We start from the raw sequence: 27,544 nt of genomic DNA, 5'->3' as shown, positions 1-27,544 counted from the left end.
TTAGCTAATCATATTTCCTTGGTGTTTCCATATACATTTTGTGATAATTATGTCTGTACTTATAGTGATCTATAAAAGGCTTTGCCGGGATTTTTACAGGAATTAAGTCTATATGCCACTGGGAGAGAACTGACATTTTTTCTGTGTTAATTCTTTTGGAAAACAAACATAGTATATCCACTCATTTACATTTTCTTTATGTAATCATTTTCAGCATGAACACTTACACAAATGCCCCATTGCACTCGTCTAAGTCTACTGTAAAAGTTACTGTGTGTGTGTGTTTACTGTCGATGTGCTAATTGATAGTACACAAAGTAGTCATCTTTCTTTGTTTTGCGTATGTATTTTGTATTCTACAATGTTGCAGGATCCATTTATTGGCTTTGGCAGAGGTGTTTTTAATTTTTCTTCCTGTGTATTAGTATTATTTTGGTAAATTCCTGGAAATGTCTACCTAGACAATTATGTTACTGCGAATAGGGGTTTTTTTTCCAGTTGTTGAACTTTTGCTTGCCTTTTTTACTGACTAGAATATCTAACATAATGTTCAATGAAAGTGCTAATGATGGGGCGGAGGGAGGAAAGCATTCAGTGTTTCCCCATCACTATCGTGTTTTATTGCAAGTGGTGTGAAAGGGTTATCAAGTTGAGGTAGTTCTTTCAGGAGTTCTTATTGTTGGGGTTGAATTTTCTCAAATGCTTTTTCTGCATGGGTTGATTGTACAATTGTGTCTCTTTAGCCCGTCAATATTGTGATTTTCACTGATTTTTGAACATTGAACCAGATTTCCAGTTCTGAAATTAGCCATAATTGTCATGACATCAAATCTTTTTTTATCTTGCTGAAATCTATTTGCCACTATTTTGTCAAGGATTTTTATGATTAGAAAGGATATTGATCTGATTTTTTCTTTTGTACTGACTTGGATTTCAATATCAGCAAAATGTAAGATTCATAAAATAAATTAAAAAATGTTCACATGTCTTTCATTGTTCTGGAAGAGATGATATAATTGCTAATTCTTTTTGTGTTTTATGAAATTTTTCAAGGAAATAACCTGGACTGAAAATTATTGGGAGGGGGTAAAATTTTTTTAACCAGATAGTTAAGTTTTCCTGAGTCATAGAGCTTTTCAAACTCATTTCAGTATATGATGTAGTTCATGCTTTCTGGCAAAGTATCTACTTCTTTGTTAATTTGAAGTACACAGTGCATTGCTGTTATAGTGATCACACTGCAGTGAGTCTTTTGAACTTATCTCTGCTAACTGAAATTGTGTGTCTCCTGACCAACATCTTCCCCCATGCCCCCAGCAACTATTTCTGGCAATGACTATTTTACTCTTTGCTTCCATGATTTTGGCTTTTTAGATTCTAATATAAATGAGAATAAGATAGAATTTATTTTTCTGTGCTTGGCTTGATTTACTTAATATTCTCAACAGTTACTTTCACAAATGACAAGACTGTCTTCTTTCTGAAGATAAATAGTATTTGTGACTATGTATCATTTACTTTATTCATTCATTCACTGATGGACTCTTAGGTTGACTTATTTATTGGCCATCGAAAATAATGTTTGTATCAGACTTGGGGAAATAGACAACTCTTGAGCACACTGATTTCATATTCTTTACATACACATAGTAGTGAAATTATTGGATCATATAGCAGTTCTAGTTTTAATTTCTTTTATGGAATTTGCCTGTGGTTTTAGGTTATGGTTAAGTGCACATACACTCGCACATATACACAACCCAAGCTTTTTCCCCACATAATTCAATTTTTTTAAATTTCAAAAGTTATATATTTTATATTGAATGCTGTATGTCATCCTTGTGCAAGGGTCATGCTAATCTTGTTCCAGTTTTAGTATACATGCTGCTGAAGCAAGCACTATATTGGATAATGCAACCATATTTATTAAATAGTTTTACCCTTTAACCTTAATGTGAAAGATGCAAATAATTTAGAAAACATCATTATAATAATTGGATATTCTAAATCTGACAGTGTATTTACTTTTACTACTAAGATTTAACTAAAGAGTTCTATACTTTCATATTACTGATATCCTAGTCTTTCATCGTGAAAAACTTCTTTCAGAATGTCTTATAAGGCAGGCATGTGATGATGAGCCTCCTCATTGGAGACACACAGCTTCCTTCAGGAAAGTCCTCTTGATCGGTACCTTTTCCCTTGGTAATTTTCATTTCATTCCCCGTTCTCCTAGTCTGAGATGTTTCTGTTGAGAAATCCACTGTTTACCTTAATGAACCTCCCTTACAAGTGATTTACATTTTTCTTTTGCTGTTTTCAAAATTCTGTTTTTGAGAATTTAATTTTGACAACTTGATTTTTGACATTTTGATAATCTTGTTGTTCTTTTGCTTGGATTGAATCTGGTTGGCGATCTCTGGCTTTCTTTCACCTTACCTTTCCCCAGATATGCAATGAAGAACACCAGAGAGCTGACTGTCTTATTCTTGTTTGAGCCCTGATGTCCTTGGTTAGTCAAGTATTTGCTTTAGCATCTATTTATCATCTTACAGAGATTTTATTTGTACATATCAGGAGAAAAGAAAAAAGTGTATATCTTTCCATCTTTCCAGAAGCATAGTTATACTTGACTTTTGTTTAAAAGTTTATTTCTATGTACTTGACAGGAGGAGAGAAACAGCTAGTGAGTGGGATCTTCACCCACAGGCTAAGGACTGGGCCAAATTGTAGCAAGGAGCCTAAATAGGCTGCCTTTCAGGGTGCACAGTATCAGGAAGTTGTAACAGAAGTAGAATACCTGGAACTTGAACCAGGTTCTCTGATGTGAGATCCAGAATGCTAGTGGCACTTTAACCCATTACATCATTATGCCTGCTCCCAGGATGCCAGTTTGTCTTTTTGGCTTTTGAATGCATATCGAAACAGTCAAAACTTAAACTCAATGTTGTGGCCCAGAAAGGACAAATGCAGACCCATGGTCCCACTTTCTATTTTAAACTCTCAATCTTACTCTGTGCTGGGAGGGACCTTGTAAATGTTCAAATCTGAAACACACTACAGCCTGCATATAGCTCTCCCTAAGCTCCCATTGTTCTAGGAGGAAAAGAAGAGACCTAAAAAGGATCTTAAGGTGCTAAATACAAGGGTTTGGATCCTGGGGGACTCATGTGGTCCAAAGAGAAAAGGTCAAGGCTCTGACTGGAGCTTGACCCTGTGATCCCCTAACCTTCCACAGCTAGGCAGCTAGAATTTGGTTGAAATGAGACCCGCAGCCTTTCTCTTCAAACAGTGGTCTGCAGATCACAGCATCAGCATAATATGTTGGAAACACAGAATCTCAGACCTCACATGAAGTTACTGAACCAGCACCAACATTTTTTAAAAGGTCTTATGAAATATTTTATTTCTAATTTTAAAGATCATTATTCATTTATTTGAAAGTCATCATTACATACAGAGCAAAGATCAATCATTCATTTGCTGGTTCATTTCCCAAAGGGATACAATAGCTTAGTCTGGGCTGGGCAGAAGCCAGGACCTCAGATCTCAACCCTGGCCTCCCACATTGGTGTCAGGATTGCACGTACTTCGGGTGCACCTGATGCCTCATAGGATGGATACTAACAGGAAGCCAGAATCAGAAACAGAGCCAAGATTTGAGCTCACACACTCCAATGTGGGATGCAGCCATCTAAATGGAGTCTTAACTGCTGCACCTGCTCAGAATCTACACTTGCAAGGGATTCTCAGGTGATGAGTGTGTACTGTGAGTTCTGAAAAGCCTTGCTCTACAGGGGTTCAAAGACCCTGATCACAGGGAAGCATCACTTTCTGGACACATGGGGGTAGGAGCTGTTTTTCTAACAGGTGATATTTGATAAGCCAAATGGACTTTGCCCAATCTAAGGACAGGTAGAATTTCTTATAGTTGCCCAACTCCGATTTCCAGGAAGAGAGGAGGGAAATTTCAATAGGTTCTGGTGGTTATCTCATGAACTTTCTAAATGTGTATTCCCATACAATGATGTTCCTTCCCAGAACCTTGAGCCTTTTGTCTTTACAGTAAAGAATGTTGACCAAAAGACCTGTTTTTAAACCTTCTTCCAGGAAATTCAAACTCCTTTAAATGGGCAGCAGTATAAAACTGTGGGAAGAGCATAGATTTTTGAGGCTAACTGAACCCATGCCATGTTATACAGCTCCACCCAGAGTTACTTGCACACAGCTCAGTCTCCGATCTTCAGTTTTCTGTAGTTAACAGTGAGATAATGAATCCACTCTATCACCACAGATATACACAGAGGATCTAATGCAGACTTACAGCCTGTAGCACAGGCTCAATTCATCCTAATGCTCACTTCAACACTAGTATTTATGCCTTTTATATGGAGCTGGATGATTTTAGAGGCAGAACAAGGACTCTATGATCTTGGAAAATAAGTTTCATTAGTTCCTGCTTCTTCATCTTTTTATTTGAGAGGATCTCACCCCTCACTCCCAAAGAGAGGTCTGTGCATTGTCAGCAATACTAGAGGCAGGAAAGAGGAAGACTTAGCTGCACACTAGTGATAGTAGCCACTAAATAAATTCTTTTATTCTATTCAGACCTCACATAGGAGCCTATTTCTTCTGGTCTGTTATCACCTTCTACATATAACCATAGAACCTGGGGACTTTATGAAAGACCTCACAAGACAAGAGATGAAGTTGCTATGCAGAGAGAAAGAGGAAAAATGAATCATCATGTCCTGATTATTGCTGCCACTTATCTACAACTGGCAAAGCTACTAAGTCAACTGGTGAAGGAGAGAGACACGTTAGAGAGAAGGTAGTAATAGAACTCATGAAATAGCATTGACACCAGATTGGAACTATTCCTATTTTAAAGAGATTAGAGAAGGAAAAAAGAAATGAGATGGTACAGCAGCGGGGCTCTGAATTTTTAAACTTACAGCTAGCCAGAGGGAAAATACCACTTTTGACACATTTTCATTCCACACAGGGTTACACTATTAATTGGCTTAGCAGACTTACCATCAGCAATTTCTTCTGCAGTGCACAGGTTAATGGAGTTGCCAGAGCGTCTCAGATATGAAATTGTCCCCTCATAATTATGTGGTTCTTCAAAGTCAGCGCTGAGAAGCATAGACAGAAAAAAAAAAGGTTACTGCAAACACTTATTTAAACATCATTTAAAGCTTTTTGTATTGTACCCTTGTTAGAGAAGTCTTCTAAGCATGTATAGCCAATTTGGTGACCTAAGTAGATACAGAAACTATCAAGGGACTGAGTATATAATGAAGCAAAGAATTAGACGAAGATTGCATAGCTCACAAAAAAAAAATAAATAAATAAATACTGTCAAATCTCCAGATGCCAGACATAAGAGAAGAAACTCACAGTTAAACATACAAGTGAGATTTGTAATCAAGGGTCTCAAAGGGAAATTGAGATCAGATAAAGATAATGACTGGACAGCAGGGGATTTAATGTATGAGTGAGAAGGTAAATCTATGGCACTGGCCTCACTGTAATGAGCACCTAGAAGCCAGCCATGGGCAGAAAGTTCAGAACCATAAAAGGCAGCCTTATCTGGGAAACAAGCCCTAAGCCATTTGTATCTGATGGCCCATGGGATGCACATGGAAGCTTACTATCCAAATTCTCTTCGTAAAGGGAAATCTGAAATCACTTACAAAGATGATCCACAATCTATGGCACAGTTGGCTTCCACAGAAAATAACTTCCACTCAAAACAAGCTGATGGGTGTCTCAGGACAGGGCGTCTCATGCCTGGATCCCAGACAACAGCCACCATGTGCACGTGGTGAGCTGTCTCCGGGCCTGCTGGGCTCCTGGGGCTGCTCCCTTTGGGGTGAGTACACCGAGGGGGGAGGTCTCCATGACTGGGCAGGTCCAGGACCCACCCGCTGCCTTCATGGGCAGTGAATGGGTTTGGGGAGGGGGCACGACCTTGGGCCTGGGAATTTAAACTTCCAGCAGCCTCCCGGCTGTTGGTGGGTCTCAGGACGGGGCGTCTCATGCCTGGATCCCAGACAACAGCCACCATGTGCAAGTGGTGAGCTGTCTCCAGGCGGCCAGTGTGCCATTTGGTGCTCAGCTCTGCCTACTGGCCTCCCAGTCAGGGAGCTCTGGGGTTTTGGTTCTTTGAGTTGCTTAGTTAGCTCCAGGTTGAACCCATTGTGCTTCTAGGACGTGAAGCATTTGTAAAGATTCCAATTGGCAGTAACTTTTCCTTTGTAAAACTTGTAATCACTGAACAATGCTGACCACCAAATACCAGTCCATGCAAAAGCTATGGCTTGGGGCTTGTCCTGCAGAATTATATCTTGTTACCTGACATGATGATGGAGAATGGTCACATTAAGCAAGCCATTACATTGACTAGCACTCAAGAACCATACCGGGGGTAAATTCAGTGAGGAATGTGTGGGCCACATCCTGCGAAAATTCTAGCCCCAGTGGTTAGCTCAAGAGTTGGGGTGGTGATGGACTAAGCTAGGTGTGACCAAGGAGCCTGTCATCAATCACAGGTAAAGGAACCCCCAATTGTCTGGACTGGTCAGGGCAGCAGCACCTAAATGTGCATCCTGAATAGGGTGTGGGGTGGGCCGGGCTGCAACATTCACCAGCTCACACAAGGCCAAATGGAAGGCCAGACTGCACCGGGCACTGGCTAAACCCAATGGCATGTATGAGAACTGGGTCTGGGAGTGGATTAAGTGGAGGAACTTGGGAAACTCCCCTGGCAAGTCATAGCTCCCACAGGTCTGGTCCAGACCTGGGGGTTGGACAAGCTAAGAAAAGTAGCTCCAACAGCTGGCAAATGTGTCAATTGGTAATGGAACAGGGTAGAACAGGCAGGACTGAGCAAACCTTAGCCCACAAGCAAAACTAGAGACCAGGATGGAACACAGGTCATGCTGAGCTAGGCTCTTGTACCTACTGGTCTGCGGGAGCCAGGAACACTAAGCCACAATGTCTAAGACAGAGGCCAGGACAGGTGTGGGGCTGTGCCAAGCTAAGTCAGAGCAACCACTGGCATGCATGTGATCTATGGCTGGGAACAGGCCCGGTTGGGGAGCTAAGGGGACAACCATAGCTGGGTTGAGGTTCCCACCAGGGGGCATATGGGCTGGAATGGGGGCTGCGTTCTGATCAGGAAATGGTTGTAGTCTCCCTTGGCACAAGTGTGGATTAGGATTGGATGCACCCAACCCGGCCAGACTCCAACATCTTCTGGTGTCCTGGAGGACCGGGATATATGTGCGATGGAGTAGGCAAGGTCTCAAACCCCCTACTGAGCTATATATGAGCCACATGTGGGTATGGATAAACCATGACTGGGCTGAAACATCAACAACAAGAACCAGTTTGGGTTGAAGACCAGTCAGGAAAAGCCACTGTTCCTGCTATGACAGGAAGTGGACTGAGTAGGGCTGGCTCATGGACCCACTGGTATGCGTGTAACCTGGCATTGGGAGAGGTTCTGATGGAGGAGCCTGGGCAACTCCTCTGGCAGGACACAGACCCGGCAGGTAAGCGCAAGAAACATGATAGGAAACAGCCCTGAACAGGCCATGGAAAGTTACCCACTGGCATACAGTTGGCAGGGGTTGGGGAAAGACCAGGCTCAATCAGTTCACGTCATCCACTGGCAAATCCAAGCACCAGAACAGTGTGAGTCGAGCTAGGTTCTGTCGCAACAAAGACTAGTGCACAATACGGAATGCCAAGGTGAGGTTGCCTGTACCAGAAAGGGCTGCAGTGTCCAACCAGCAAGAGTGAGAACCAGGAAGGGAAGGGGCAGAGCCTGCAGGGGAATAAGGGAAGGTTCCTTTGCTGGACAGCTTCTCCTACAGGAAAGCTGGGATGGGGGCAGACCAGAGTAGGCAGGGGTACAACACCTGTGCGCCTCATGTGGACCAGATCAGGGAATAGCCAGGCTGGGCTGATTATTCCTACTGGTGCAAACAAAATTAGAGTGGGTGAGGGTTGTTTGGGCTTAGCCACAGGATCAGCTGGCAGAAGCTGACACTGGGGGCTAGTTCTGTCAAGTCAAACCACAGAACTACCTGGAGAGTGCATAATCTGGGAGTGGGAGTGGCCTGGGAGGGAAATAGTGGGCTCTTCCCTCCTGGGTTACCACTTCCACGGGAGGGCACGAAAACCAGGACAGAGGCTGGGGTGGAATGGGGTGTGGAACAGACTGGACTACTGCTACACATACTGGCAAACCAGGTAGGGGGCGGGCCTGGTGGGGGTTATTGCAGGTCACTCCAACTAGGCTGTAGCTCCCATTGGTTTATGCGAGGGCCAAGTATGTGCTGGGCAGAACCAGACTGGACTGCAATACTCATTGGTTCCAGTGGAAGTCGGGAGTGAAAACAGAACCAACCCAGCAATTGCAACCACCAGCTGATAGGGGCGATGGACTGTGCCAGGCCCTGTACTTGCTAGCACATATAAGAATCTGGTTTGAACACACCTCAGACACAGTTTCTTTGGAGATCTCCCCAATCAAAATGCTGGATTCAGAACCCTAACCAAGAAAAGAGAGAAGACAGAACAGGTCAACCAACCATCTCAGCTATGATGGACTATGTCAATCAGTAGATTCTTCAAGGACCTCATAGTGCTTGGTGTGGCAAGATTGGCAGCAATTCATAACCGTTGAAATGTTAAAACCACTTGAGCAAGAACCTCAGAGCATGCCCTACATCCGGGACCTGAGGAGGGTGGGAAATTGGGTGGGCCTTCTCCCTTAATACCCCCTTTTAAACATGAAGGAAACAATATGGAAAAAATACTAGTCTTACCCACTTTCCTGTAGCCCTTGAGCCTTTTTACCCCCCAAAAAAATAAAATTAAAAAAAAAAAAGGAGATGCTCAAAAAAAAATAAATAACTGGAAATTACACAAAGAGATGTGATATCACGAGACAAATAGAGGATAATTATGTAATGAGTCAACAATAAAAGTGAATTGAAAATAAGAATGGGGCCCGGCGGTGGCGCAAGTGGTTAAGGTCCTCGCCTAGCACGCCCGGGATCCCACATGGGCGCCGGTTCTAGTCCCAGCAGCCTTGCTTCCCTTCCAGCTCCCTGCCTGTGGCCCGGGAAAGCAGTCGAGGACAAACCAAAGCTTTGGGACCCTACACCTACGTGGGAGACCCGGAAGAGGCTCCTGACTTCGGATCAGCATAACATCACCTGTTGTGCTCACTTGGGGAGTGAATCATTGGACGGAAGATCTTCCTCTCTGTCTCTCCTCTGTATATCCGCCTTTCCAATAAAAAAATAATAAAAATAAATCTAAAAAAAATTTTAAAAAAGAAAATAAGAATGTATTAAAAGTGAATAAAAAATGCACTGGTAAAGCAAGAGGCTGAAAAAAGAAGCTATGGACCTGTAAACACAGAAATCGTAAATGATTTTTTTAAGCTTTTTAAAATTATTATTATTGGAAAGGCAGGTATACACAGAGAAGGAGATGCAGAGAAAGGTTTGTCTGCTGTTAAACCCCGAATCGCAGCAACCGGGGTCTTCCCCACAGGTGCAGGGTCCCAAGGCCTTGGGCTAGATTCTACTGCTTTCCTAGGCAACAAGGTGAGAACTGGATAGGAAGTGAAGCAGCCAGGGCCCAGCACAGTGACCTAGCAGATAAGGTCCTCACTTTGAATGCACCGGGATCCCATATGGGAGCCAGTTCTAATCCCAGCTGCTCCATTTCCCATCCAGCTCCCTGCTTGTGGTCTGGGAAATCAGTCAAGGATGGCCCAAAGCCTTGGAACCCTGCACCCACGTGGGAGACCAGGAGGAAGTTCCTGGCGTCTGGCTTTGGACCGGTGCAGCACTGGCCCAATGCAGTCACTTGGGGAGTGAATCATTGGACAGAAAATCTTCCTCTCTGTGTCTCTTCCTCTCTGTATATCTGACTTTGCAATAACAATTGAAAAAAAAAAAAAAGAAAAGAAAGTGAAGCAGCCGGGATACAAACCAGTACTGTTTTGGATCCAGGCAGAAGCAAGGCAAGGATTCAGGTACTAGGCTATCATGCTAAGCCCAACAATTCTTTTTTAAGGAAAAAAAATCCACTTAATTGGAAAGAGTTACAGACAGAGAAAGATTTTTGTTTGTTTGTTTGTTTGTTTTGTCTACTATTCGCCCCACATGGCTGTAATTGCCAATCCTGGGCCACACAGAAGCCAGGAACCTCACACTTTACCTAGGTCTCCCACTTGAGTATAGGGTCTAAGCACAGAGTCATCTTCTACTGCTTTTTCCTGGCCATTATCAGGTTCCTGGAGATGAGGTGGACCAGCCAATACATTAAGTAATGCCCATATGAGATGTCAGTGATGCAGGTGACAGCTTACAAACTACAACACAAAACCAGCCCCATAAATATAATTCTTGAGACCCCACCAAAAAAGTAATGTAGAGTGTAGAGATAAAAAAAAAATAGAGTAGGTGGCTGGTATAATAAAAAAAAAACTAACCAAACCTCTGTCTATAGCACCAGCATTCCACATAAGCCTGGTTTGGGTCATGCTTGCTGTACTTCTTAACATAATTAGTTTAACTCCCTGTTAAACTAACTGTGAAGGCAGTGGAAAATCTCCCAAGTACCTGGAACCTGTAAGCTCCTGTTGGAGACTCAGCTTGAGCTCCAGGCTCCTGACTGAGGCCTGGCCCAACTCGGACTGTTGTGACCGTCTAGAGAAATCAACCAGTGAATGGAAGAATTCTCTTGCTCGCTTGCTAACTTTGCATTTCAAATACATAAAATATGCTTTAAAAAACAGAATAGATACAGAAGAGGTGATTGATACATTCATTAGATCTGAGAACTCAGTCAGAAGTCACTCAGAAATCAGAGATTAAGAGATGGCCAATATTGAGTCAAGAAAGCTAGGATGAAATACACACATACATTCTAACAGAAGATGATGAAAAAGAGCCAATGTTTAAATAATCATATTTCAGATTTCTCTAAAATTGAAGAGATGAATTTTCCTGTGGCGGAAGCTTCGACAATGGGACATAACATTAAATCCACACCTACACAATCTGTATTAAATTAGCATAACTCAAAGAAATACGTAAAAAGCTGAGTGAGTTAAGATTTTCTACTAAGAAAGAGAAATCAGACTGGCCATAGATTTCTCATTAGCATATCACGTTGTAAAGATTCTGGAAAATAAGCTAAAATGCTGAGAGAAGAACAGCATCAGCACATGATTCTATTGCAGCTAAATTACCAGTCAAGGATGAGGGAAGAGACAAATACATTCTCAAAATATAAGTCTATGCATTTTCTATTCACACATTCCTGCTGGCATATTTCATTAAATCGAACTGGTAATGAACTAGGATTTATGGAACAATAGTAAATTAAGAGAGTGATATAAAGCTATTAGTAAATCTACGTTAAGATTTATTGTAGAAATTATGAACCTGGATGAATTCAAGAATGACAGGAGAGTGGGCCCAGCGGCGTGGCCTAGCTGCTAAAGTCCTTGCCTTGAACGCGCTGGGATCCCATATGAGCACTGGTTCTAATCCCGGCAGCCCCACTTCCTATCCAGCTCCCTGCTTGTGGCCTGGGAAAGCAGTCGAGGACGGACCAAAGCCTTGGAACCCTGCACCCTCGTGGGAGACCTGGAAGAGGTTCCTGGTTCCTGGCTCCAGATTGGCGCAGTACAGGCCGTTGAGCTCACTTGGGGAGTGAATAAATGGATGGAAGATCTTCCTTTCTGTCTCTCCTCCTCTCTGTATATCTGACTTTGTAATAAAAAATAAATAAATCTTTAAAAAAAAAGAATGACAGGAGATTAAGATATGAAATACTGTAGGAGACAGAGGAAGAGGACAAAGGGAATTAGTCTTAGGGTTTTGCAATAGGTATAGAATAATTTTTTTTTAATAAGTAAAGTGTGAAAGAGAATGCTCAGCTGTTGGTTGATTCCTCAAGTGTCTGCAACCTCTGTGGTTGGGCCAGTGGGAAGCCAGGCGCTGGGAATCCTATCTAATCTGCATGTGGGTGGCAGAGCCCAATCACTTGGACAACATTAGCTGCCTCCCAGCAACTGGCACAACAGGAAGCCAGAGTTAAAATCCAGAGGCAGATATCAATCCCACACATGGGTTCCTTATCTGCTAGGCTAACGTGCCTGTCTTAGGATACAGAATTTTTACTTATTTTCTTTTTTATCCTTTTAAATGTTTATGAAATGAGTAGATTTAACATCATACCCTTGTAGATGTAAAAAATTAAGTGTAATTACTAAAATAATAAAAATAGAGTATTAATTCCGCAATTGACAGAAAGGGAATACGCAGTGAGGAAGCCGAAATAGTTAAAAAAAAAAAGGCTTAAAGTAAGAAAAACACAAATAAACAGAGTAAATATAAAGGGAAAAGATCCAAATAGAGCATGAGTTGCAGTATACATTGATTAATATACTCCTATATTATGGAAAATATCTAAGTATGTTTTTAAAAGTAGTCTCTTTTGGTCAAGACTTCTTTATTTTAAAGGCAGAGTGAGACAGAGAGAAAAATTGATCTTCCACCCACTGGTTCTTTCTGCAAATGGCTACAGTGGCCAAAGCTGAGCCTGTCCAAAGCCAGAAGTCAAGAATTTCTTCCAGGTCTGCTATCAGGCATCAGAAACCACCTTCTGTTGCTTTCCAGGTGTGTGAGCGGGGAGCTGGGATCAGTAGTGGAGCAGCAGGGACTCAGCAATCATATGTGATACTGGTATCTCCGATGGTGGCTTTATCTGCTATTCCACAGAACCTGTCCTAGAGTGGATATTTCTAAATACACTGAATACTAATACAATGCAATGGACAAATAAAAAGTTCCAGATACATGGATGGAAACAGGAATGCAGAGAAAGAGAAATGCAAAGCACATATTGCCAAAAGATGACGGATACGAATATATTAACACTAGATAGTGTATTGAGATCATGATAAAGAAAATGAGAAGAAGCGAGCGCGCGCACACACACACACACACACACACACACGCGCTAAGATAAGAAAGGAGGCATGAGTTTGGCACTTGGTCAATTGGTAAGTCACTGGTTGTGACACTCACATCCCATGTCACAACACCTGGGCTCAGTCCCAGCTCTGCTTCCAATTCCAGGTTTCTGCTTAATGAAGACCCTGGGATATAGCAGATAATGTCCCAAGTAATTGGGTCCCACGTGGGAAACACGTATTGAGTTCTGAGCTCCTAGTTTTGGCCTGGTTTGATCCCAGCTGTTTGGGGGAGTGGGCCGGCAAATATAAAATCCTAACCTCATAGTAAACAGGGAGATAGAAATTAAAATCATGAAAATCTATTTCAGATGAACAACAATCCCAGTTTATTTAATTCTGGTTAACAACTACCCCAGTTTAAAAATAACATCTCACTTGGCAGGGCAATAGAGAAACAGGAAATGTGTATTTTTATTTGAATATATGAATTGGCACCACCATTCTGGGGGATAATTTCTCAGTATCTAGTTCACTCTGATTTTTAATTGATATTAAATTTGCCTTTAAGAGAATAGTTTTGAAAACCTTGCTTACATCTACCTGGAAGCACAGGGTAATATTGCAGTATATTTGAAATGATGGAAATAAAACAACTTACATGTTCTTAAGCAAGAAAACCTGAGAATACTTCCAAAGTTTTGAGGAAATGGATTTAAAAGATGAGTTTATTATGGAACAAAAACATTTATATCAATGTGTAGCTCTACTATAATATAAATTTTTGTGATCGTTCTGAATACATCCTTTATGCAAAGATTTCTAAATTTTTTTCATTAAAATAAATTTATTTTTAAATTTCATTTTCTGTGCCCAGGACCACAGTGTAGTGGCAAAGTCCTTGCCTTTTGTGCACCAGGACACCATATGCTCACCAGTTCATATCCCGGTTACCTCACTTCCATTCAGCTCCCTGCCTGTGGCCTGGGAGGGCAGTCGAGCATGGTCCAGGGCCTTGGAACCCTGCCCCTGTGTGGGGGCCTGAAGAGTCACCTGACTCCTGGCTTCAGATCAGCTCAGCTCTGGTCATTGTAGCCATTTGGGGGAGTGAACCAGTGGATGGATGATCTTTCTCTTTGTCTCTCCTTCCTCTGCAAATCTGCCTTTTCAATTAAAAATAAATAAATCTTTATAAGAAAATTTTATTTTCCACCAATTTGAAGTGACATCCAGCACAAAAAAAAGATGAGCTACATAATTGTAGTGAACATAAACAAAGTAGGAAAACATCTTGGTAAAGAGAAAAGCAAACAGAAGATGTAAAATGTCATTTAAACGCAAATTTAAAACACTGTATATAGAATACCCTGAATGCATACACTCGTAAATTCATCATAGGAGAAATCTGAGGGATGGGAGAAAGGGAGATGAAACCACTGAGTGAAACAAGGGGCTTCGACAGTATCCATCGTAAATGGGAATGAGCAAGTACAGAGCGATGAATAAATAGAGAAAAAATGTGCCACAATCCTCCCCCCATGGCACAGCAAGAATTCAGCCTTGTGGTGTTTTTCCTGATTCTTCCCATTTATGTGTACATTTATATTGTGATTAAAACTTTTGGATTTCTCTCTTCTCTTCCCACCCAACAATTATTATTTCCTAAGTATATGCCACAACATTGTTTTCCCTCCTTTCACAATTTAGGATATTTTTTCAGTTTTCACTTTGCATATTCTTCATACTATTTTTGAAGATCTCTAAATAGCTCATTTGTCTGAAAAGGGGAATTTATAAATTCTAAGGCATCAGTGGCTTCCCTTCCTATTTTTCTGCTCCCTGACACGAAGTAATCAAGAGAAACCTTCATAAACTATAGGCTCTGCCATGTATCGCACGCTCCGATGGCCTAACAATCTCATCTTGTCCATGGTAAATTAACTTTATTAATAAGAAACAATCTGTGGAAAAGCTGAAAGAATATGCCTAATCAATTTCTTGGACTGCTTTGCTCAAAAATGAGTAAGTATTTGACTTTAGAAGACTTTAAAGAAAGAATTTCAGCCAAGTTTTTTTTTTAATGCATCTTCCAGATCAATTTTCTTTCCAGAGGCAGTTCCAGCATTAATGTTAAAAGGGAAAATCAAGATTGTAGTTGTATTTAATCCTTTCTTTGCTGCCTGAAAAATGTCTTATCTTTTTTTCTTGGTCCATTTAAGCTGGATTTGAGCTCCACCTAGATTTTATACTGTATGGATCAATAAAAACATCTTGAATTGCAGGAAGGAAATGACTGTGAAACATATCTATGCTTCAATTTCTTTATTTCCACATTTATGAAAAAAATGTCTCTTTCTAGGACAGTAAGTGGTATTGATGATAAACCGATAATAGCCAGACCCAGAATGCAGGGTCATGCATTGAAGGAACTGATAAATGGCACTGGGTTAGGGTAAAATCATGGTTTTTTTTTTCCCTCTAATAACCTATTAGAACTTCTGTATTCTACATGGTAGATAGTAATTGAAGATGAACAATCAAAATGACAGTATATCAGAAAGGTTAGTGGAAAACTAAAGCTTTAGAGAAACAGATGTGGGGTTGAGTCTCAGCTCTTCCTTCACTGTGACCTTGAACAGGTAGCTTGCCCCAGTTCCCTTTATCCTTTCATACTCTTTTATGAGGATGAGAGCTGCACTGTGTTTAGTATTAGGTATCACTACTTACACTACAAATGCTACTGTTACAATATCTGTAACCATTTCCACTCTCACTTCTAACAAATGCTTACTTGTAGAATTTACACTTCAGTTTCCAATGCTATACGTGCTTTTAGTTCCTTTTACATTTGAGGATTTTTTTTTCCTTATGTTCAACTGAAGAGTGATTATTGTATGTCGTGGTGAAATTTGCTTTCGATCAGCACTGTTGGAAGCTCTGTGATCCTCCTATGTATTGTTTTCCAATTCTCTCTCCAGATTAGGGAAGTTTTCATTTATTATTTCATTGACTACACCTTTAAACCCAGCTTCTCTTTCTGCACCTTCTAAAATTCCTATAACTCTTATGTTGGGCATTTTAATTGTATCTTTTAAATCTTGGATACTTTTTCTTTTAGCGTGGCCCAGCTCTGCTTCCAGCTTTTTGCTTGTTTTTCTCTGATAGCAGGAAATATCTTCCAGTTCTGATATTCTTTCTTCTGCTTCATTCATTCTATTTTTGAGACTCTCCACTCTACTTTTAGTTTGCTCCACTGTACCCTTAATTTCTGAAATATCAGCTTTCATTTGTTTCACTTCCTGTGTGACATATTCCTTAAATTCCTTGAACGCCTGTATTATGTGCTTCTCATTGTTGGTCAAAAGCTTTATTATGTGTTTTTTTGAATTCTGTGTCCCTCATTTTCTCAATGTTTTCCTCAGTTAACTCTGAAGATGGTAGAGGCTTTTGCTCCTTTGCCAGAGAGTCTTTTGTAACATTCATAGCGTCTATCTCTTCTTTTACCTTTTGTCATTGCAATTCTGGTAGGCGGATTCTTCTCCTTCGTTTCTTAGATGTATAATGTACAGGTCAAGTTGATTTTTATGTTCAGTGTCCGTAATTAGGAAGACACCAGTTATCCTAAATAACTGATTTGTTAGTGGCGCTTATTTTGCGCAGCTCAGCTGTCCTCCATTCAGTCTAACAGTGCCTGGTTCTGTGAAAATGGTATTGGAGCTGTACTGATTTAATGTATGCACAGTTTACTGCTGCTCCTCCTGATCTCTGAGCACTTGCCCCTCTGTGCAATATGGTGCCTGGTGGGACACTGACATAGATCCAGGGCTGTCAACTGTCAGAAATGGAACCACACAGACCCTGCAGGATATGGGACTGGCACTGCTTTCCCTGTGGGCTCAGCTCAGTGCAATTAGCTAAAAATGAGCCTACTCCACGCCATTTCTTGTAATTCATACTCTTTGCCCCGCTACACAAGATGGTATCTGCCATGGCACTGCTGGACCATTGGAGATGCTGGACCATTGGAGCTGCTGGCTTTCAGTTCCAGAGACCACACAGACCCTGCAGGATGTGAAGCTAGTACTGCCCTCCACATGGAATCAGAAACAAACCCACTGTCGGCCGTCCCCTAAACTCTGCACTAACTGCCCCACCATACAAGAGGGCACCCAGTCTCCAAGTTGTGAGTCCCATCCTGCCATTGGCCTGCCCCCTGAAGTCTACAGTTCTTTCTCTGCTTGTTGCTGGGTCAAACTATTTGCTAGATTGGCAGTTCTCATACTGCATTCACCTCCTGAGCTCTCTGCATGAACCCAACCTCCCACCTGGCTGCCATAGAGCTAAGCTGTGGCCACCTCTGGGTTCCCCCTGGCTATCGCTGGTGTCAGGATTGCCACTTGCCAGCTGCTGGTAGGTTTTTTGTTCACTGCAAAATACTGCCAAGATAAATTTTATTATTCTTTCTGTTTTTAGAAGAGGAAACTTAAACCTCACCCAAACTCAAAGAGACATAACAGGCAGAGGGAAGACCAGAAAGTCCAGTATTTGACTCCACATTCTCAAACACTAAATATCATCTCCTCCAAAGGATGTCCCAGTGAAAAACAGAACATGAGCAGCCCATACTGTAACAGAAGTCATTGAGAAAGGTGGCCATGAGAGCATACAGAAGAGAGGAGCTCCCCCTCCCCAGATGGCTTCAAAACACTGATACAGGGCTGAAATTGTGCCGCATGGAGTCTGTTTGTTGCCTGCCACAACCCTGGTTTGAGTCGTGGTGCTCTACTTCCAATCTGTCTCAGTACTAATCTGCCAAGGAAAGTACCAGAAAATGACCCAAATCATTTGGCCCCAGCCACCTACATGGGACATCCAGCTGGAATTTCAAACTTTTGGATTCATCCTGGCTATTATGGCCATCTGGGTAGTGACCCAGTGGATGGAAAATGTCAGTCTCTTTGTCTCTCTCTCCTTCCCTTCCTTTGTCCCTCTCAAACTCCACATTTTAAATAAAATATATAAATCTTTAAAAGGTAAAATTTGATGCTGATTACTTTTTCTGTCATTTCTGCAATCTATTCTCCACTTAGTAGCCAGATGATGTCTCAAAACATAGAGTAAAACTTTTTTTTTATCAATATGGCTTTCAACTCTACAGAAGCCCCCTATTGTTTTAATAATAATAATTTATAGTATAATTATTAAATGCCCCATCCTTATGATCTCATTCTTGTCTACCTCTCCAAGGTCATCCTTCATTATTCTCTTCCTTATTCATCACAATCTAAACACACTGGCATCCTTTTGTTTTGCAAGGATACTATGTTCTCTTCTACCATGAGGACTTTGCATGTATTCTGCCTGCTGCTGGTAATGCTTTCTATGTAGTCAGCTCGCTCTCAGCCATGAGGTCTCTCTTTGTGTGTTCTTTAACAAGTTCTTTTCCAATAGCTTTCCTTTCTATTTCTAGATACCCAAACAGGCTGCCTTATGCCCTTGCTAGTATTGGTAGCCATAGTCTGAAACTGTATTTTATCACTTTATAAATATATTTCTATATCTAGCTCTGGGATCTTGTATATTCTTGGCCCTAGGTGGTGTCTGACACACCAGAAGCTCACAGTTAACTACTAGTTTTATTTCCTCAGGTCATACTCCGATGCTCACAGAAGGACTATTAGATGAACAGGCAAATGATTACATTTTATTGAATATTTCCTCTCTCCTAGGCACTGGTCTCAAAGGTAAAAATCTAATAATATACAAAGTCTTTGAACTCAGGATCTCAGAATCTAGAATAATGCAGGAAATAAGGTTGAGTAGATATTATCTATTGAAGCATTCATTCATTTATCTTTCTTACCAACTAAAATGAATATTCCATGAGGGTAGTGAGTGTGTTTCATTACTGATCATCAGTATTTAGAACAATGGCTGACACATAATTGGAACTGATATGAATGAATGAATGAATGAATGAATGAATGAAAGAAAGAAAGAAAACAAGGATCTTGCTTTACATGGAAGAGTCTGGCACAGGACCACTCCAAACACAGAAAAAAAAGTATTTTTACTTGGACATTGTATTGGATATGCAAGTGAATGCAAAATGTAAGAACAATCTTGAAATGCTTTCTGTAGTTACATAAAAGTCCACAAAATATGATAGTATTCTATCCATCCCTCTATCTTCCCATCATTCTGTTTTCCTGTCATTCCATTGGTTTATCATTTACTCAGTCATTAAATAATCATTACTCGTGTGTGTACTGTATGGTAAGTTCTGGGAAAACACAGGTGGGAGACATAAACGATCCTTGTCTCATAAAGTTTGTGGGTTGATGGATACCTTCAAAAATTCTTTAGGGTAGAAAAATTCTGACTGACACATAGAGTGTAGCTAAACTCTTACAATACAGTACTGAGTTCACATCATGAATAATCCCCAAGTCACCTTCTAGTTTTGGACAAATCATGAGAATCTGTGGTCTTTGGTTTTTAATCTATAAAATGAGAACATTAATGTTACTCTCCTAAGATGATCATGAACTATACTTCTAACAGATGTTAAAGGGCTAGTCAATGTCCAGTTTGTGTCCATACTCAGATAATAATTTCCACTCTGTCTTATTGAATATAATCACATTCAAAACTAGTCTCCAATGGAGGGGGTATTTGATCTGGCACTAAAGTGGTCTCCTCCCATATCCCAATACCTGGAGTTAAAGATCCTGACCCAGCTTCCTATTTCAGTTTCCTGCTAATACACTTCTTGGGAGACAGCGAAAATAACTCACCTCACTGAGTCCCTGCTACCCACCTGGGAGACAGACTGAATTCTCAGCTCCTGACTGCAGTCTGGTTCAGCTCAACTGCTGTGTGTGCTTGAGGAACTGATCAATAGATAGAAGCTTTCTATGTCTTTCTTTCTGCCTCTGTCTTTATACCTCTCAAGATATATATATATATATATGTATGTATATATATATGTAAACATATATATGTATATAAACAGACCCTAAGTCTGCAACTTGTGATTGTCTGATTTCTTCCTCAACAATGACTTTGTTCATGTTATTGTCTGTCACTGACAGAGGAAGAAAAACTAGGCTCCACCCCCTTGCCTGGCCTATTTTGCATAAATCTTTCTGCACACAGAAAATGAAATGCTAAGGTGGGTGTTCAACACCTGACACGAGAATATCCAAACATGAACTACAGAGCAAGGCTGGAGTCCATTGAACTTTGCCTTTTCTTGCCACACCAGAAGAGCCCATTGGACTCTTCAGTAGAGCAGTCTGGGCTGGAGGCTGATAGGCTGTGTCCTGGAGCCAGGCTGACCAAGTCAAGCTCTGGTCCTGATGATTCAGCTACAGTGTTCTGAATTACTTAACTTTACTCTGTGTAGTCAGAGAATCCACAGATCACTTCATGGGGTGGCTGTAGTTATAGGATTTAGAATGTGAAAGTAGGACCAGGCATGGTAGCCTAGCGGTTAATGTCCTTCCTTGCATGCACAAGGATCTCCTATGGGCACCGGTTCTAATCCCAATGGTCCAACTTCCCATCCAGCTCCCTGCTTATGGCCTGGGAAAGCAGTGGAGGACTGTGCAAAGCTTGGGACCCTGCACCCACGTGGGAGACTTGGAAGAGGCTCTAGACTGCTGACTTCGAATTGGTGCAGCTCTGGCCATTGGGACTGCTTGGGCAGTGAATTAATGGATGGAAGATCTTCCTCTCTGTATATCTGACTTTCCAATAAAAATAAAATAAAGCTTAAAAAAAATAAAAAGTAAAATGTGATGGCGGATGTCAGTGCAAGGCACAAAGCTTTGTCCACAAAAGGTGCCCAATAAATAAAAACTCTGTGCAAATTTTTGAAGGAAGAATATTTGAAAACACATAAGATGAGAATATATTATTAGTAAAACCAATATCCTTTTAAATAAGTAGTCTTGTTGTTTCCCCTGAAGTTCGATTAGAAATGGACAGTAAGAGATTACTGGAGGGGCTCACCTAGAAGCCACCTGAATGTTCTGGATCAAAAACTCTATAGAACATAGTTTTCCCAAAATTCCCTGTCTTCATTTCCCCACAGAGTGATTCAATTCAACATACTCTGATTTCTGTACCTTCAAAAAATATCCTCGAACAGGTTATTTTGTTTTGAGTCAGTCGTATTATACATGTACCTGTCTAAATGACCAGACATACAGCAATGGGGAAGAACACTACAGCTGTAATTTTAAAACTAGCCTTAAGATATTCTACTATATAAGCACATAAGCACAATGACAGGTTTTTGTTTGTTGCTGATATGAAAGAGAAAAAAAAATTGCTGAAGACCTTTAAGGAAAATCTTATTCAGGCCTTGTGCTGAGTACTGGTTATTTGGCAAACATTTCACATGTGTTAAAATATCAACACAATGGAAACAGCAAATAACTTAGAAGCTATCCTATCTTCCTCTCTTTTTCTCACATCTCAAGCCTGTTCTCTGAGTGGCAGTTGCTGGTCTTATTCCAAATTAAATTTTAAATCCGAGTCATGTTACTTAACCTTGCAATGGCTACATTGCCTCCACTATAAAACAGGATAAATCACTTGCTTCTTGGTCTTGCAGTAAATGGGATCTCATCTCTATTTAGAATAGACATTGTGAGAATGGGTTGCTATTTTTGTTATTATTGATGTTGCTATGGTTTCCCTGCTTTCTTCCTGATTCCCATTTTCCTGTGTGATTTTTTATTTACACAGCTTCCAGAATGATCAAATAAATGCTAGCTTATTTCACTTCTTAGTTTTAAACTCTGATAGCTTTTTTACTTACTTAGCATAAACTCCACATTATTTCCATGACCTTTATAGTTCTCTGCTACCCTTCCTCTGACCGTGTGTGGGCACAGCCTTCTCCCTCCTAGTTGCCTGGACCTATGACTGGAGCTTTCTTTTTAAGAATTTATGGCAGTCGTTTCTGCTGCAGTATAGGCCTTCTTGTCTGAACCAAACCTGTATTAAACAGTTCTCAACCCAAACGTCACCATTTTGGAAGATTTGGGGTCACCATAAAATTGATTTCACTTCCAACTCCCTAGTGATTACTCTAATTCAAATTTTTTTCATGGCATTTACTGCTATTCAAATAAAGACTACAAATGCATTTGTTTGGCCATACTAGAGGAGATACTACCATTATTTTACTTGAATGCCTTAGGTAAGACCTGTACCACCCCCCCCCACCCGAAGGAATTTGTATTTCTCACACTGTATGGGGTAAAAATATGAGACTTACAAATCCATAAGTATATTGTACTACAAGAATAAAGCCATTCAGAAGATTTATAACAAGGTCTGTGTTAGCTTTTATTGGCTATAATCAGAACGAAAAAACATAGGGATGAGTATTTGACACGATGGTTAAGATGTTGCTTAGGGCACCAACATTTTGTACAGACAAGCATAGGTATGAGTCCCATTTCTGTTCTTTATCCCAGCTTCCTGCTAATGTACACTTGGGAGGTAGCAGAGACAGCTCAAGGAATCGTGTCCTTAACCCCATGTGGGAAGTCTGGATTGATGGCTGGGTTCCTAGTTTCAGCCAGGCTCAACTCAGGCTATTGTGGTTATTTGGGAAGATAAAAATTGTATGTGGAAGATATGTCTGATTATCTGTCTTTTTCTGTCTCTGTGTTTTTGCTTTTAAAGTAAAAATAGAAATTTTTTATTATTATATAAAGATTTATTCATTTTAAAGGCTGAGGAACATAGAAAAGGAGAGACAAAGAAAGACAGAGAATCTCCACCCACTTGTTCATTCTCCATATGGTCTCTATGGCCAGATGTTGCTGAGTCAAAGGCAGGAGGTCTCCCCCAGGAAGGATGGGCTCAGGAACTTGTTTCATTCTATGCTACCTTCCCAGGTAATTAGCCATTTAGCCGGCTTGGTTTGCGTGAAAGAATGATTATAAAAAATAATCTCCAAGGAGACATTTCATTGTTGGAAACCAAAGTGATATTACTACTTCAGAGATAACAAGAGATAGGAGACCACGGGTTAAATAAACCAAGAATTTGAGCTTCTGTGGACTCTGTGTTCCTATATTATATTTTATTTGGCCTTCAGGATAACACAATAAAGTAAGTACAATTATGGTGTTCATTTTACAGATGACCTGTATCAGAACCTGAGCTGTTAACTGATGTGTTATAGGTTTGGAGGAAGGGTTTGAACCAAAATCAATCAGGCTGAAAGATCTGCACTTGTTCACTGTGCAATGTTGCCTCTCAGATATATCAAATGCAAAAACCTGGAAATAAAAAGATGGCTCTTTTAGGTGCACTGTGTTCATTATAAACTGATTACTCCACTATAGAAATAGAGTTGGAATACAGTATCTCTTCTTTAATTAAACTTGACTGAAAGCAATGAGGCTTTTAATTTAGACAGGACTCTCCCTTGCACACTTTAAGAGCTGTCATATAATGAAAGGATAAAGGTAGTATCCGGATTGCTAAATAGTGAATTTAGGACAGGTTGTTAGAAGTTTTTAGTTGTGCAGTCATCTTTGTTTCCAGTTCATTTGATGAGCTTTAAAGCAAATACATAAGCAAATAAATGTCTCTCTGTGTAAGTGCACATAAGGCATATTGTCTGCTTTGTATACTGTGTTATTCTCAATGTATCTAAGAAATGTATAAGAGTTTGACAGGGTAAAAAGTTACAAAATCAGTCAAGATAAATTGGTAGCCTTAGATAACACAGACAACTCCAGGAGAAAAATTTGTAAGTACAGCTTTTATTCAAATAGCTAAAAAGAACCTTAAGCAACTCAGATTAAACCTGAACAAAGACATGGAAAACCTGTATGATGAAAATTATAAAACATTAAAAAAAATAGGAATTGGAAAAAGACACTAAAATGGATACATGTACCATGTTCCAGGGTTGGTAGCAGGCATTTTTCAGAAGAACAAATTCAAATGGCTATTACATATGTAAAAAATTGCTCAGGCTTCCTAGCTGTCAGGGAAATACAAATAAAAATCACATTGAGCTTCCACCTAACTTCAGTGAGATGGGCCTACATTCGGAACTCTAATAACAGCACCTGCTGTTGAAATAAAGGTTCCTACACTATTGGCTAGAATATAGGCTAGTATAATCACTGCTGAAGTCAGTATGGAGAAAGCTATGACAACTGAAAATTCATCCCACTTCTAGGAATATATCCAAGGTAAATGAAATCTACATATGAGAAAGTAACCTGAAGTCTTATATTTATGGCAGCACAATCTGCAGTAACAAACACATGGAAACAACCTAGAGGAATGTCCAAAAAGGAACGGATGAAGAAATTGTGATACATCTGCTCCATGGAGTACTATTCAACCATTAAAAAGAATGAAATTCTAACATTTGCAACATAATGGTCTCAATGGAGACTATTGTGCTCAGTGAAATAAGTCAATCTCAAAAGGACAAATACAGGATATCCTCTCTGATCTAAGGCAACCTCTATGCAAACACAAGGTAAACAGATATATAGGTAAACATGCATATACCTATATTGCCATAGAAGAGCTGTATAGTGGAGACTAGGATACTAAGAAGTAAAGATACATTGCTGTGTGCACCTCTACTGAATGAAAAGAAGATGACCAATGAGACTGTTAAATGTACCCTTTACAATATGATATATCATTTTCTACTGTTGCCGATACCTACAATACCATGACACACTTAAATAGCATACTGTTAGACTTGTATCTGTGGCTGAAGGTCTACGGTAATGTCATGATATAGGAGAAAAGAGTTGGAGCGGGGAATGGGAAGGAAGAAAGAGAAGTGGAGGTGAGGGAAATCCATATACCTACAAAATCATGTCATGTTATGCAAAATAATAATTAAAAGAAATTAGAATACTTGTCATATAGTTCAGGCACGATATATATGTGTTGAATGAAATAAGTCAATGCCAAAGAGAAACCTAGCCTTTTGAGCGCCTCATCAATGTATTTTTGAAGCCTAACAGTCTGGACACAGGTCCTTGTTCTTCTAAAAGAATGCATAATCACTAAGGAAGCATTACTGAGCATTTTCTAGATGCCAACCAATTCATTAAACGTTTTACAACCATTGCTTCATTTCATCCTCACTGCAATGGTATGAATTACGGACTATTAATGCCTCTTTTCTAAAAGTAGATACCGAAGTTTACAAAGGTTCAGGCATTTGTCCAAGGCCTTAAGTCATAGGGCTTAAATCCAAACGCCAGGCCTTCATCAATTCTGTTGTATGGTGTGCGAACTTCAGTTAATCACCTGGTCCCTGTGTAGGAACATGGTACTACATGTTTGACTTCCAAAATAATATTTGCATTATACATAAATACAATGAAAATAGAAGATTTATTTCCCATAAAGTGCCTGTTTCCATGGAAGTGTTGCCTAAGACCATTGCACATAATTATAATTTATTTGTGCGTACAAATATATTGACAAGGTCCAGATTTTATTATGGCACTTAATATACTTTAGGATTCAACCCCAACTTTTATTTTTCCAAAATGGAATACTTTCCTTCTGCTTATTTTCTCATATTTATTAATCCTCCCATACTTTCAATTATGTTCTATCTTTTTCTGTAATGTCCATTGGCTCACTGATTTATTTGTCCACCCATCTCTCTAACCCTCCATCCCTCCACTGAGGTGCATCATTGTGTCAGCACTATGCTTCCTTCTGGCAATAACACCCTGCCTTAACTCACCATACAGCATAACAAAGGAGCAAATGAGAAACCCAGTCTAATTCCTACCGATCTTATAATGTGATAGCTACAATTATTTCACCTTCCAGGATAACACCCTCAAGAATTATAATCTCCATGTCTGTTGATTTCTACTTTTATAATACTATGGCTTTTACCATAACTGATATTCAATAAAATCCTAGTTCAGAAGAGATGTGTGTTTTAGAGTCAGGATTAAAGGATAAAGTAGTCAAACTTACCTACATAAATTCACTAAATGGTACCACACTAGAGACTAATCATTGTCTCCCTTCAGGCACAATCACAGCAAGTTTGTCCCTTATGTTGTAAGAAATTGTTAAAATGACAAATAAGTCATCTAAATGTAGATTCATATTGCATGATAAATGCTATGTAGTTAGAAATTGTAATCCAAGTGCACTCATTCTCGGACTAAGGTATTCACAATAGGACAACATAAAGGCTGAGTCAGAGTTCAGCAGACATACATACATTTTCCACTCTGATGTTCACACTGAAGTCTATACTCTTCCAGTAAGCATCGCAGACCTTTACCTGCCCCGGCTATATGTTCTTTTCTTTCAGTCACATATTTATACAAAATATGCCCCCAGTCACCTACCAAGTGCTGTCATTTTACTTTCAAACAGACTGTTGTACTAGAAGTTATGGGAGTACATGAATTATGTCTAGCATCATGCCGCTTCTTGCTGAACAACAGTGTATCACCAACTCCTTGGGGCAAAAGATACTCTGATGTCATTTTCATTTACTCTCACCATTTCATTCCTGTACTTTCTACATTCCTACTCTACTTCACAATTGACTTCCACAAATGAGGCATGTTTCTTCACACTTCTCCACTCTGCTTTTGGTGCTTTTCTCATGCCATCCCATGAGATCCAGCAAACATTCATCTTTAATACTTGTTTTAAATGTCCCCTCTTTAGTGATGTGTTATCAGTGTCCCTAAACTTTACCCCATCCTGGCTCCCTGCTCCTTACCATAGTAAAGTTCAGAGTTCTCCACTCCCATAGGCTTGGCAAATAGGACATTAGCAAATGTAACACTAAAAATTTGAAAGGTGCTTCTGCAATTAAACTTGTCTCTTTTTGCCTTCTGTGACTGCTAGAAAAACATTCCTGGGTTGCCTTGCTGGAGGATGAGAGAATGATGCAAGTCATTTCAAACCAAGGCAATCCTAGATCAGCTAACTGCAAGTTAAGCCCTGGATAAATGAGCTGCCACATTCCACTTTACGATAACTGTCTAGATGGTCCATAGATGACTACAAACATATGAGCAAGCTTAGGAGACGCCAGCCCCACAGCTGTATCCCTCAAACTCCAATCACACACTGTTGACTTCTTGCTGTTGTTCCTCAAGTTGCATGAATGCAGCCAAAGAAAACAGATGCTCTGTTAAAGACTTCCCTAATCATTCAAAGAAGTACTTCCTCATGAATGCAACCTCCGAGTCTTGAACCTTCTTTTATTACAAAAGTCAACAGACTTTACTATGATAAACATTTGATAAGTGAACCAGTAACATGATTATTTGTGAGCTTTGATCTCTTTCTAAAACTACCCTTCTTGAGGATAAGAACATCTTTGTGAGTCAGACCATACATAGACCATAGACTCAAAAGAGTTCGGGCATGTCTAGAATGGGATCATGGCTTGGAGAGTAGAAAACTTTGAGTTCAAATGTCAAGCTGAGAAGGTCAGAAGCAACAACTTCAAAATCTTTGTGA

General features: G+C 40.1%; 1 protein-coding gene and 1 pseudogene across 1 annotated transcript in view; both read right to left on the bottom strand.

The window, feature by feature from the left end:
• FYB2 (FYN binding protein 2) overlaps positions 1 to 27,544 on the bottom strand; it is a 90,566-nt gene that overhangs the window by 46,329 nt on the left and 16,693 nt on the right. Inside the window, 2 exon segments of the mRNA XM_040978605.1 lie at positions 5,038 to 5,138; positions 21,046 to 21,054. Coding sequence (XP_040834539.1) covers positions 5,038 to 5,138; positions 21,046 to 21,054 — 110 coding nt within the window.
• LOC121155402 lies at positions 1,802 to 1,900 on the bottom strand (annotated as a pseudogene).

This window comes from Ochotona curzoniae, unplaced genomic scaffold (assembly GCF_017591425.1).
Source record: "Ochotona curzoniae isolate NIBS_2020 unplaced genomic scaffold, NIBS_Ocur_1.0 contig_291, whole genome shotgun sequence".
Classification (NCBI taxonomy): domain Eukaryota; kingdom Metazoa; phylum Chordata; class Mammalia; order Lagomorpha; family Ochotonidae; genus Ochotona; species Ochotona curzoniae.
Note: the sequence above shows the minus strand (reverse complement) of the source record. Positions and strands in the feature narration are given on the sequence as shown.